Raw genomic sequence first — 13,558 nt, 5'->3', positions numbered from 1 at the left:
GGCCAGGCTCCACTGGCTCCCCATCACCAAATGTATCGACTTTGAGATCCTCACACGTGTCCCAGCGCCTTGGGACATCCTCCCGACGTGAAAGGCGCTCTATAAATGGAATCCTGTTGTTGTTGCTGTTGTTGTTCAAATCCCTTCACTCCTCACCTCTCCGACCACCTCACTCCCGAATCTACCACCCGGTGCCTCCCGCTGACTAGCACCAGCCTCCTGCTTATCTCTCGCACCCTCTGCTCCACCAATGGAGGTCGCCACTACTCCACGAAACCCTGGAACACTCTCCCTCAATTCCTTGCCCTCTTCCTCCCCATTTTCAAGTCCCGCCTGAACACCTTTCTTTTCAACCATGCTTACGGTCACCTCCCCGACCACCCCCGCCCTACCCACCCCCCGATTTGGAGTCAGGCTCCGCCACTGTTAAGTGCTCTGAAATCTTGCGTGGAGGGGGCTATATAAGTGCAAGTTGTTGTTGATATTTAGGATCTTGTAAATATATTGAGTTCAGAGAATGTTGTTTAAACTCTTGGATTTCCATCGACAGTTTATATCGCCTGACCACTGGGTTCGGGGGAGAGGCAGACTGTTATTAAGTCAGGTCACCATTTCTGGCTGAAGTGGTATCACACTGACAGCTGTCATCAGTCCCCAGGACCCACATGGAGAGCCAGGATATGTTGACTTAACTAGGATGACCATATTTCCCTGATTTCTGGGGACAGTCCTGGGATGAGGTATTGTGCTCCTGGAGTCAAATTGGCCTTGTCTTGATTTCAGCAACAAACTGAGCAATAAAAATAAAAATAATAATAATAATCTTTGCATTTGATATAGTGCTTTTCACGTCTTCTAGACGTCTCAAAGCGCTTCACCGAATATGCTGTAAAGTGAATTGACTGTATATTTTATGGGCAAAACGCGGCAGCCAATTGCACACAGCAGTGTCTCACAAACAGTCTTGGATTGAAGTGGGCAATTTATTATTGTTATTGTTTTTGGAGGGATTATTATTAGGCGTGTGGAGTAACGAAACTTGCCTAAGGTCTAAAATCTAAACCAGATACACTCATCAGAGAAATACAGCCATTAATCCGACAAACTTCTCCAGCACTGCCAGCATCGGGAATTGTAGTGAGTTTTAAAAAAAAGTATGCATGTCCTCGGATTTGGTTCACAAAATACGGTCACCCTCGTGCTGGGATTGGGATTGGGATTATCCCAATCTAACCTTACAGTCCAGCGAGTTTACAAACTGTGACAATTTCCAATGCAACTCACTTCTTCTCCCCCCCCACCACCCCACTCCCCCCCCACCGCCCCCTGTTTAAGCAATCGATTAGTATTGATCCTTTTATTGCTTGATCTGAGGCTGGAATGCAGACTGTGCTGTGCTGTGCTGACTGGGCTGTGCTATGCTGGGCTGTGCTGGGCTATGCTGGGCTGTGCTGGGCTTGGCTGTGCTATGCTGGGCTGGGCTGTGCTGGGCTGGGCTGGGCTATGCTATGCTAGGCTGTGCTGTGCTGGGCTATGCTGGGCTGGGCTATGCTGGGCTGGGCTGGGCTGTGCTGTGCTGGGCTGTGCTATGCTGGGCTGGGCTGGGCTGTGCTATGCTGGGCTGGGCTGGGCTGGGCTGGGCTGTGCTATGCTGGGCTGGGCTGTGCTATGCTGGGCTGGGCTATGCTGGGCTGGGCTGTGCTATGCTGGGCTGGGCTATGCTGGGCTGGGCTGGGCTATGCTGTGCTGGGCTGTGCTGGGCTAGGCTATGCTGGGCTTGGCTATGCTAGGCTGGGCTGGGCTGTGCTGGGCTGGGCTGGGCTGTGCTGGGCTGTGCTGGGCTGGCTATGCTAGGCTGGGCTGTGCTGTGCTGTGCTGGGCTGGGCTGTGCTGGGCTGGGCTATGCTGGGCTGGGCTGTGCTGTGCTGGGCTGTGCTGGGCTATGCTGGGCTATGCTATGCTGGGCTGGGCTGGGCTGTGCTGGGCTATGCTGGGCTGGGCTGTGCTGTGCTGTGCTGGGCTGTGCTGGGCTATGCTGGGCTATGCTGGGCTGTGCTGTGCTGGGCTGTGCTGTGCTGTGCTGGGCTGGGCTGTGCTGTGCTGGGCTATGCTGGGCTGGGCTGTGCTGTGCTGGGCTATGCTGTGCTATGCTAGGCTGGGCTGGGCTGTGCTGGGCTGTGCTGTGCTAGGCTGGGCTGTGCTGGGCTGTGCTGGGCTATGCTGGGCTATGCTAGGCTGTGCTGGGCTGGGCTGGGCTGTGCTAGGCTGTGCTGGGCTATGCTAGGCTGTGCTGGGCTGGGCTGTGCTGTGCTAGGCTGGGCTGTGCTGGGCTGTGCTGTGCTGTGCTGGGCTATGCTAGGCTGTGCTGGGCTGGGCTGGGCTGGGCTATGCTAGGCTGGGCTGTGCTGTGCTGTGCTGGGCTGGGCTGTGCTGGGCTGTGCTGTGCTGGGAGCCAGCAGCTGAGTGACTGGGATGGGGACAGTGGGACAGATGGTTGGATTGTATTAGTGTGTTTAAGAGGGGATTTGAATCCGGTTTCTTCTCAGTGCGAGGAGCTGAGTATCCACTGACGTCAGAGGTGGGGAGGAGAGCGGGGGAGAGGGAGGGAGAGGGAGGGAGGGAGGAGGGAGGAGGGAGCCTGTGAGTGGAGTGGAGTGGATCAGTGGAGAGGAAACTGTCCTGTTTCCGATGATCCCGGGATCTGCCTGTGCAACAATAGCGTTGCTCTCAGCTCAGCTCAGCTCAGCTCAGCCCCACAGCAGTGCTCACCCCTCGGCCACACTGACTGACGGAGCAGAGAGTAAAGTTCATCAGAGAGGGATTCATTTTTCTTTGCGATCCCTGGAGGATCGCGGATTTTAGTCTCTCTCTCTGTGTGTGTGTGTGTGTGTGACTGTTGTCTGGCACTCTCTGTGTGTGTGTGTGTGTGTGTGTGACTGTTGTCTGGCACTCTGTGTGTGTGTGTGTGTGTGTGTGACTGTTATCTGGGACTCTGTGTGTGTGTGTGTGTGTGTGTGTGTGACTGTTGTCTGGCACTCTCTCTGTGTGTGTGTGACGGACTCTGTGTGTGTGTGTGTGTGTGTGACTGTTGTCTGGACTCTCTGTGTGTGTCTATGTGTGTGTGACGGACTCTGTGTGTGTGTGTGTGTGTGTGTGACTGTTGTCTGGCACTCTCTGTGTGTGTGTGTGTGTGTGTGTGTGACGGACTCTGTGTGTGTGTGTGTGTGTGTGTGACTGTTGTCTGGCACTCTCTGTGTGTGTGTGTGTGTGTGTGACTGTTGTCTGGCACTCTCTGTGTGTGTGTGTGTGTGTGTGTGTGACTGTTGTCTGGCACTCTCTTGTGTGTGTGTGTGTGTGTGTGACTGTTGTCTGGCACTCTCTCTCTGTGTGTGTGTGTGTGTGTGACTGTTGTCTGGCACTCTCTGTGTGTGTGTGTGTGTGTGTGTGACTGTTGTCTGGCACTCTCTGTGTGTGTGTGTGTGTGTGTGTGTGTGACTGTTGTCTGGCACTCTGTGTGTGTGTGTGTGTGTGTGTGACTGTTGTCTGGCACTCTCTGGCGCTGTGCATGTGTCGCCTGTCTTTGTTGTTGTTGGGTTGAGGAGGAACTATGACTAAATGGTGCTCTCTCTGTGTGGCTTTCTCTCCCCTCAGTCGCCGAGACCACACTGACTGACTGATCATGTAAGTCGCACAGTCGCCGACCTGCCCCCCAGACTCCTGGTGTAAATATAAACTAATATGTATGTATATATATATATATGTGTATATATAACCCCGGCAGTGAGTATTGGAGATATTGGAGATCGCTGAGCAAAGAGTTGCAGATCTGCAGTAGTTTGTGCAGTGCGGCGTTTGCGGACTGACTGGTGCCGGGACTGACCTCTCTACACAATGTAACTTTCTCTCTGTTTTTTTGTACGTGTCTCTGTGTGTGTGTGTGTGTCTGTGTGTGTGTGTGTGTGTGTGTGTGTGTGTGTGTGTGTGTGTCTCTGTCTGTGTGTGTGTGTGTGGCTGTGTGTGTGTGTGGTGTCTGTGTGTGTGTGTGTGTGTGTGTGTCTCTGTCTGTGTGTGTGTCTCTGTCTGTGTGTGTGTCTCTGTGTGTCTGTGTGTGTCTCTGTGTGTGTGTGTCTCTGTCTGTGTGTGTGTGTCTCTGTGTGTCTGTGTGTGTCTCTGTGTGTGTGTGTGTGTCTCTGTGTGTGTGTGTGTGTGTCTGTGTGTGTGTGTGTCTGTGTGTTGTGTGTGTCTGTGTGTGTGTCTGTGTGTGTGTGTGTGTCTCTGTCTGTGTGTGTGTGTGTGTTTAGGTCTGTTCACATCGTGGCTCTGGGGAACGAGAAGGGAGGCTTCATCGAGGAAAGCCAAGCGCAGCCCAACCTGATCACCACTTATTTCGGGAGAAACAGTATAATTCGGCACATTGAAGAGCGGCGGCTGCTCAGCTTCGCCTCCCACACCACCTTCCCCGCCTTTGCCGAGTACCAGGCTTGTGTTTTCGGCAGAGTGCGAGTCCTGGTTCACGACTGTCCCAGTTGGGTAAGGGAACAACAGCAAGTTACACGCTTTCACCCCATCCCCTCAGTCCTCAGCAGTGCTGCTCTCTTCAGATCATTCGCCCACAGATTATACAATCTATATACTTTATGTTCTGTGAAGCCCTGAGACGTCTCAGCGATGTGATAAGGCGCTGAATCAAATGCAAGGATTGTTATTATATAAACAGTGAGACCTGCAGTCACCTCTTAAATTCAGATCCACCGCAGTTTGTGGGACGCTGCTGTGCGCAAAACTTACAGTCAAATTCACTTTACAGTATATTCTGTGAAGCGCTTTGAGACGTTTTGAATACATGATAAAGCGCAACATCAAATGCAAGGATTATTATATTGTCTGGGGAATGCGGGGTGTGGGGTGGGTAAGGGAGGTTATTTTTACATTTCGCCCACAAAATATGCAGTCATTCCACTTTACAATATATTCTGTGAAGCGCTTTGATTTGTCTCAATGACGTGATAAAGCGCTATATCAAATGCAAGTATTATTATTTAACAAGCTTAAATGGATGTCGGACACCCCTCCATTTCTTTTTGCATCACAAAGATTTAAAAATGCAAACCAAACCACAGGGACCTAATCAATGCTCTAATCTTCATTCCGCTCCACTTTACACTGCTCCATGCTCAGAAAGGGAAATGCATCTTATCAGTTTAATAAATGCAGACAATTTTACTGACTAATTCAACTGGAGTATCCACATTGCTTATTTGTTTGTTTGTGGGCACCGACTCTTCAGAAGTGCAGACCATTGATCGGGATGTGTTGCTACGAACACCTATTATTAGCCCTTGCTAATGAAGTGTGAGCTTTGTGTAAGCAGCTATATCACTGAAGCATCGTGTGAATGTAGTCACTGGGGAATCTGGTTACATTGTGGTCGAAAGCTCAGAAGTTCACGGTTTTCCTGATTTTGGGGGGCTATGATAGCAAAACCCATTTCATGCTTTGGAAGTCTGTTTTATGCTTCAATGAGAAGAACCCCCTCCACCCCCCTCCCCTGCGCCTGACCCTAAACGTAAGTGTTCCTTACTCTCTTAGTTTCAGTTTTGGCAAACTTTGTGTTAAGGTTTACTAGCAATCCGGAACATTTTCAATGTTATGGAGATGTCAGGATAAAAGTTCCTGCCACAATCTATGACTCAAAATTGTCTGTCACTGAGTCAACAGTGAAAGACAGCTGATATAGGTGTCTGTTGTTGTACTGCCTAGTGTTTAAAAAGCACAACTCTTATCAGTTCTCTGTCCTATAGGAAGCAGGTTTTAAGAACAGTGTGTTTAATAAAAGATATTTCCTAAAGGGCTGTGATTGAAAGGGTTTTAACAAAATGCAAACACTTAGTTTGTTTAGTTTTTTGTCCTTAGTTTGTTTACCTTTTTGTCCTTGTAATGCCATGGATAAAAATAAGCATCTTACACTTCAAACATTTTCATTGTGTACAAACACATTTCATCTATTGATTTGCCTGCAAAGGGAGTATCAAAAGGAGATGCTGTAACTTCCTTTGTTATAAACTAAGCTGACCATTGACTGTGCTCCAGCTGGCTCAATAAACCAGTTTCAATTCAGGCCAGATTTAAAAATAATCATACAGTTGTAGTTGTTGGAGGTGCTGTCCTTTGGAAGAGACATTGAAACTGCAATCCCATCTGCTTGTTCAGGTGGAGGTTAAAGATCCCACGGTACTATTTGAAAAAAGAAAGAAGTTTATCTCGGTGTTCTGCAAACAATCTCACAGATTTAAAAAAAATAATATTGACTGCATGGCTATTGTAGGACATTACTATACAACAACTTGCATTTACATAGTGCCCTTCACATGGGTGGAGTCTCAGAGTACTTAAATTGAAATTAGTATATGTTTTATAGAAATTAGCTGCCGCGTTTGCCTACAAATACAGTCATTGCACTTCACGTTAAATCCTGTGAGGCGCTTTGAGATGTTATGACGATGTGATGGGCTGTATATCAAATGGAAGGATTATTTATTATATTCATCTAGAATCCCAACCTTTCCGTTTTCCTATAGCATCCAGCAGTTTTTTTTAAAAAAAATGAGTTCAGGGTGCTGGTCTTAACCAGCTGGTAACCCATTCCAGCCTGCTCTAAACGAATATAGTCAGAACCTGTTATATCACATTTTGGTATACTGGTTACTTTGTAGGCTGGCTGACCATGGACCTGTGACAGCTTCCTACGCGTAACATGCAGATGCCGAAGATGTCTTGCAGTCTCACAACAACTGCTGGAACCACTCGCGACAGTGATTGTCGGCTTTCTGCATGTAGCATGGCTGAATGATCTGTGATCTGAAAGCAGTGACCAATTTATAGCGTGACCCGTTATAATGCAGGAATTGGTTTAATGGACCAAAAGTGCTGTGTTACAATGAGGTCTGACTGCAATGCCTTGGGATGTACCCTAAAATTCACAGATGTAGAATGGGAATTGAGCAGGGTGGACAATAGTGGGTTAAGAGGAAGGTATATAAAAGTATAGTCAAAGAAGTAGGATTTTAAAAGGATGTTGAAAGTGGAGAGGGAAGATGGTGTTGGTGGGGGATGTGGAACAGGCCTGAGTTAGTAGAGTGAAGGGAGAGCACAGACGAGAAGGACTGCAGGAGATACAATACAAAATTACATTTGTATAGCGCCTTTCACATCGGGAGGACGCCCCAAGGTGCTGGACAGTCAGGGATTGGGACCCGAGCTGGGGGTCGGGATCGAGGAGGGTAGGAGGGTGGCCAAAGGCATGGTTGAACAGGAGGGAATGTGGGATGGAGTTCCATCAGGTGGGGACAGAAAAACTAAAGGCCCAACTGCTGATCTTGGGGCAGGCCGGGCAGGGGACGTGGAGTAGGCTACACTCTGCTGAGCAGAGGGAGCGGACAGCTTGATATGGGTTGATGTTGGGATCACAGAGATCGAGAAAGGGCAAATGCATGGAAGCATTTGAAAGTCAGATGAGGATCTCAGAGTCTGTTGCTTTGAAATCTGCAACGGAGGTCACTGTATGTGGTGGGGATACATTTATAGAGTCTAGTGCAGGAGAGGGTACAGGCTGCAGATTTCTGGATGATTTAGAGCTTGTGGAGGGTGAAGCTGGGAAGGCCAGTAAGGAGAGCATTAGAGAACTCAAATCTGGAGAAGTCGAAGGCATGAATAAGGCTTTCAGCTGCATTGAGCTTGAGACGGGGATGGTGTTGGTGCATGAAGGCAGACTTGGTCAAGGACTGGATGAAAGACTTAAAGAAGAGCTGAGGTTAAACAAAATGCCGAGATAAGGTAGTGAGCAGCCAAATGCAGTCCTCACTAGAGGTGCCTACGTGAACTGAACAGAATGTCTTCAGTTTTATCAACGTTCAGTTGAAAAAAGTTAAACGGCAGAATGTCTGACGAACTTCTTAATGTCGTTGCTAAGTATAATTTCTTTGTTAAACTATTTTAAAAACGGGCACACTTCCAAAAGTCATTTTCTCATTAAATTCCGTGACCTTTCATACCAGATACTTGTCTGAGCTCCAGCAAAACTGAAAAAGCCTTATAAAAGTTGAGCAGCTTTGTCAGTCGACAGTTTACTGTCCGACAAATGTTCTTTCTGAGTTGGTGTAGCGGAGGATGTGGGCATTCAGAGATCAGGTGGGGCAATATTATCGGAAGCACTTGCAGGTAAGAACAAGATTCTTAAAAGTTAATCTGCTGGAAATGCTTCATACGGTAAAGTAGATTTAAGGGAACTTCCTTCTGAAAATTGTGTTGGAGTATCATGTCTAAATTGGCACACAGATCTCTTTATAAACCTGCTTAGAAAATACCACAAAATTGACCACATTGTTTTGAAATGAGCTGCTATAAGCATTATTCTCGTTTGGAGAGTAGACTGAGCGCAAATCCATTCTGCTCGCAGTACGAGCAATAATATTCAGTACTAGGACAGTGCTTAAAGCTCCACTTGGCTGTGAGACTGAGACTTTGGCTGAGCCCTTTCTGTTAATATCAGCCTCAGACCTTGAATCTTAGATTTGTGAGTGTGGGTAAGAATATTAACAGTTTTAATTACATTCCACCACTTTCAAGTTTGAACTTCAGATTTGGGAGACCCGAATTTTAAATCCTTTGATTCAGAAGAACAAAGTTATCAATTTCTCTACTAGAAATTGGATGGACAGGTACACACCATAAGACTGTCAGGGATTGAATGGGTACACATTACCGCCTACACTGTGCGTATGTGTGTTGTGTCATGTGTGTGTGTGTGTGTCTCTCTCTCTCTCTCTTGGTGTCTCTGTCTGTATTTTTTTCCTTCCCTGCCCACTCTTATTTTTAGTTTAAAACTGTACTTTCATGAAGGCTCAGGGTTAATCAGCAATTAGCAATAAGCTTGATTGCCAAATGCACGCCTCAAATGTCAAGTGAATAAAAAATACCGTTTCCATTAACTCAGTCAATCTGCAACTCCCTGGGAAATTCCAGCAGCAACACACAGTTGTGTTATTCATAAATACTGCATATAAATTTCCTCAGTGCAATCTTCTCATGTATTCTGGTGGTGGAAGTATACGTTTGAGTGCCTCGCTTTGTGATCTGTTACAGAAGAGCATTTAGAATGCTTCATTAAATTCTCCCTATCACTGTAATTCAGATACCAATGCTAACTATTAAGTAAAACTCTCAAAACAGTAATGCTAAAAGCATTACTATAACCAAGGTGACTTTTGCACCTATGGGTATTTCAGCTTTCAGTGATATTTGGTTTCTGGTGTGGTTTCCTTTGAATTTTGATACACCAAATGGCCTCTTCTGCAAACTCAAACCCCATGACTAGCGCTGCTGCGATAGAGAGCACTGCATTGTCGAGAAGCTATCTGTCAGCTGGAAATTAAACTGTGGTCCTCGCTGCCTGTTCTTCAGGTGGAATTTAAAGATCCATGACACTTTTCAAAAAGAGAAGAGTTTCTCCTGATGTCGTGTCTCAAAATCCTCCAAAATAAATTGATTGTTCATCTCGTGGCTTTGTGGGGCCTTACTACGTGCAAAATGGCTGCTGCATTTGCCTCTGAAAAGGAGTCACTGAATTTATAGAAGTTACTGTAAAGTGCTTCAAGACATTTTGACGCGATAGGGTGCTATAAAAATGCAAGTTCTTTCCTTTTTGAAGTCTGCATCTTTCTGCTTCCTGCAGATCTTGTCTTATCTGGTATTTTGGTACTGTATTATTTATTCCTTTCTCTCTTTTGGTCCTTAACTTTCTGTTTCCCGCTGTTTGTCTGGTTTGGACAGTTTGATCTCATTGAACTGCTTTCTGGCCATTCTGTTTCTGTGACCTTAAATCATTGTACAAGCACCAGTACGAACAAACATTTTATAATATAAACATGTTCTTTGTAGTTTTCAAGCATAAATGCTAATGTCTTACTTTGATCTTTGTTCTACTCAAAATAAGTACTTTCCTTTGAAGTTTTCCTCTGGAGAAGTAATCTGACATCAAATAGGATATCAGTGTTAAATTTAGCACATATTTTTAAGACAGAATTTCAAAAAATAGTATTGAATATGTCTTGCCTACAAATATGCAATCACTACAAATTACATTAAAACATCCTGTGAAGTGCTTTGAGATGTCTCAATCACGTGATAAGGAGCTACATCAAATGCAAGGATCATTATGTGTGATTTCATTATAAAGGTACAGAAGTCCACCAATAGAGTATTTACAATATGCCTATGTTATATGTCTGTCAAATGTTTCACAAGCTTTTGTGATTGAGCTTTCTGTGAGATGTTTTGGAACTACCAAATTTTACAAAATACAATAGAAGAACATCATTATGGGAGTGGAGAGGGGGAAGTGGTTAAATTCTGAAACTATTATTATTAATAATAATACTTGCATTTGATATACTGTTATCATGTCACCGAGACATTTCAAAGCACTTCACAGGATTTTACTGTGAAATGAAGTGACTGTATTAGTGGGCAAACATGTTAGCCAATTTGCAGACAGCAATGTCCCACAAAGAGCATTAAGTGAAAATCCAATTTTTATGGGGAATTGTTAACCAGAACACCGGAAGAAACAACAACAACAACTTGGATTTATATAGTGCCCTCCGTGCAGGACAGCGTCTCAGAGCGCTTTACAGTAACGGATCCCGGGACCGAGCCAGAGGGTGGGGGGAGGGTGACCAAAGGCGCAGTCGAAAAGAAAGGTCTTCAGCAGAGACCTGAAAATGGGAAAGGAGGGAGCGAGACGAAGGGAGTGAGGAAGGGAGTTCCAGAGCCTCGGGGCATAGTGGCTGAAGGCACGGCCGCCGAAGGTGAAGCGGAGGACTCGGGGGACAAGGAGGAGGCCAGACCCGGAGGAATGAAGGCAACGGGTACTGTTTTGAGGAGAGAGGAGGTCAGAGAGGTAGGGGGGTGCAGAGGAGTACAGGGTCTTGAAACTCCCTTCTCTTTTCAAATAGTGCCCTGGTATCATTAGCATTCACCTGAACAGGCCGTTGGACCATAGCTTTTAATGGGTCATCCGAAGGATGGCATCTCCGACAATGCAGAATCCCCCAACAATGTATTGGAGTGTCAGGCTCGATTGTGAGCTCAAAATCTTGGCATGGGCTTCAACCCACAAACTTCTCACTCAGAGATGACAGTATTACCAATAGAGCCAGGTTAACACCTATGAAGTTAGCAACTAATAACTATTAATTATTTAGAAAAAATACAAAATGGTAGTAAAATATACATTTGTATTATACATATTTAAATTAACTATCTTCTATACTAATAAAACGACAATGTCTATCTGTACTTCAAGAAGGATCTCAATAACCAATTGATGTAGAGACATGATTTATACTTCATTGGAAAGGTTTTACAACTGGGAGTGACATGGGCATATTTGTTTTCGGGTATCTCCTATCGTTCATGAGTTATTTCAGTTTTGCATTTTTCACTGCAGTTACACCTGGTGGCACTATAGCAGAGTGCATGACAGAGTACGTACATATGTACACATGCACACATGCACGGCATTTACACCTGGTGGCTGCGCCGGCTGATTCTGGCGCAGTGATATCCTGCATCACAGAGCACACACGTAGCCAAGCGTCGGGAAGAAAATAAAAAACACAGACTAACGTTTTTTGGTTGCCATGGTCTCAGGAGGTGTCATGAGCATTTCAAGCCTGTGTGTGAAAGTTTTGAACCTGCTTTGCAAGGTTCCATTTTTCCTGTGTAACAAGTGCATATGACGTGGTTTATAAAATGCTTTGTCTCCACTCATTCAGTCAACAGTCATGGTACTTTTCCAGCATGCATTAGAACCATCTGAAATTTCAGTTTGGAATCACAGAGTTATTTCCCAGTAGTGACAATACTGTACAAATTGCTATGTATGGTGTAAAGTCTTGATAAGCTCTGTCAAATATGACTATTGGGAATGAACCACAGTGCCAAAAAGCATATCTGAACACACCCATTGTTATTCCAACCTCCAGCTTGTGTTTGTGGGATGCAATTTCATCCTCTCTATTGTTGACAAGTCAAACATCTATGGTACTTCTTTATGTTTTTGACTTGCTAGAAGGGATAGGTGGGGTCTCCTTGGACCTGAACGGGTTCAACGTGACATTTGGCAACACAATGTCAGAATGAACCCACTCTCTGTGGCAGTCTTGGTAGTGCAATTCCTGAACCAGGCTGGTCCTCAGTACTCCGCGGCACTGCTGATGACAGCAGGCTGAACCAACAGGAAAGTGCGGAAATATTTGCCAAAAATTGCGGGGAGGTTTACGTTTTTTGAGAATTGCGAGCATATTTTGCAAAAAATGGCGGGGAGTTGATTGGTGCTATTGAGGTGCGCTTTACTGCTAACCTACAATTTTTCAATTTATTGAAAATAAACTAAACGTGAGGAAATAATACATATTGCAAAAAAAATTGATTGCTTCTTTAACAAAAACTCTGTGTCCTTTGTTGTGGGGTGGGAGGGGGCACCAGCGAGGCTACAGGAGCTCTCAGAGCCCAGCACTGCACACGCACCCAGAGAGAGAGAGACGTACACACTCACAGACACAGAGAAAGACACCCATACACAGACACAGAGAGACACACACTCACAGACACAGAGAGAGACACACACTCACAGAAACACAGAGCGAGACACACACTCACAGAGACACAGAGAGAGACATTCTCAGAGAGAGAGGCACACTCACATAGAGACACTCACAAACACAGAGACACACCTACAGGCACACCCACAAACAAACCGAGGAGAGGGAGACACAAGCATACTCACACAGACACTCACAGAGAGAGAGAGAGAGACAGAGACACTCACAAATGCATATAGAGAGACAATCACACAACCAATCATTCACACTCTCACAAACAAACAGAGACACAGACAATCACACAATCACAACAGCAGGGTCTCTGAGTGAAGCCCATTTGCCACTTGTGCCACCCCCACCCACCAGGGACGTCATGTAAACAGCTGGGAGGCCTGCAGGCCAGAAACTAAATTTATAAGGCGGGTTTATAGTGGAGGGTAATGTTTGCAGCGAATTCCGCGGAAAAAGTGCAGCCACACTTTTCTATTCTCCCAGCTCATAGGCAGGACATGGAAGGGCAGACCAGTCACTGAATCTTCCCACTCAGCTCCCATGAATCCTGCAAGCCAGAGCACTAGCGGGTACGGTGGTGCTAGCTGGACAAGCAGCGGGAAAGCTTGCCAGACAGTTAGCTCATTAGACTACAGCAGTATCCCAATGCACACTTTGGGGTCCCCAAGCCTTGGCTCTTGCCAAACTGCGCATAATACTTCCTGGAATTAGGTAAACAGGATGCATCTCTCCAGGGAGAGAATGCACATTCCATTCCAATAAACATTTCTGGAATTTCCATGTGTAGGTGGGATGTATGAAACTCTGTTTGGTTTGCATACTCTTAAGGATGGGTTTCCACATGTGTCAGACACTCGTGCTTCCAAATTGCAGATTCAAACATA

General features: G+C 45.9%; 1 protein-coding gene across 4 annotated transcripts in view; it reads left to right on the top strand.

Annotated features, from left to right (window-relative positions):
* Window positions 1–3,511: 3,511 nt before the first annotated feature.
* rhobtb3 (Rho related BTB domain containing 3) overlaps window positions 3,512–13,558 on the top strand; it is a 58,243-nt gene continuing 48,196 nt past the window's right edge. For 2 of the 4 annotated variants that reach the window (XM_007893088.2, XM_007893086.2), the window contains exons 1-2: window positions 3,512–3,681; window positions 4,302–4,530. In XM_007893088.2, the coding sequence (XP_007891279.1) occupies window positions 3,680–3,681; window positions 4,302–4,530 (231 nt within the window). In that variant the 5' untranslated portion in view covers window positions 3,512–3,679. Of the gene's footprint in view, window positions 3,682–3,876; window positions 3,894–4,301; window positions 4,531–7,919; window positions 8,218–13,558 lie in introns of those variants that run through there. The other 2 variants (XM_007893087.2, XM_007893089.2) reach the window with 2 other exon arrangements.

This window comes from Callorhinchus milii, unplaced genomic scaffold (assembly GCF_018977255.1).
Source record: "Callorhinchus milii isolate IMCB2004 unplaced genomic scaffold, IMCB_Cmil_1.0 Scaffold1, whole genome shotgun sequence".
Lineage (NCBI taxonomy): Eukaryota > Metazoa > Chordata > Chondrichthyes > Chimaeriformes > Callorhinchidae > Callorhinchus > Callorhinchus milii.
The sequence above is the reverse complement of the archived record's forward strand: the minus strand, read 5'-3'. Positions and strand labels throughout refer to the sequence as shown.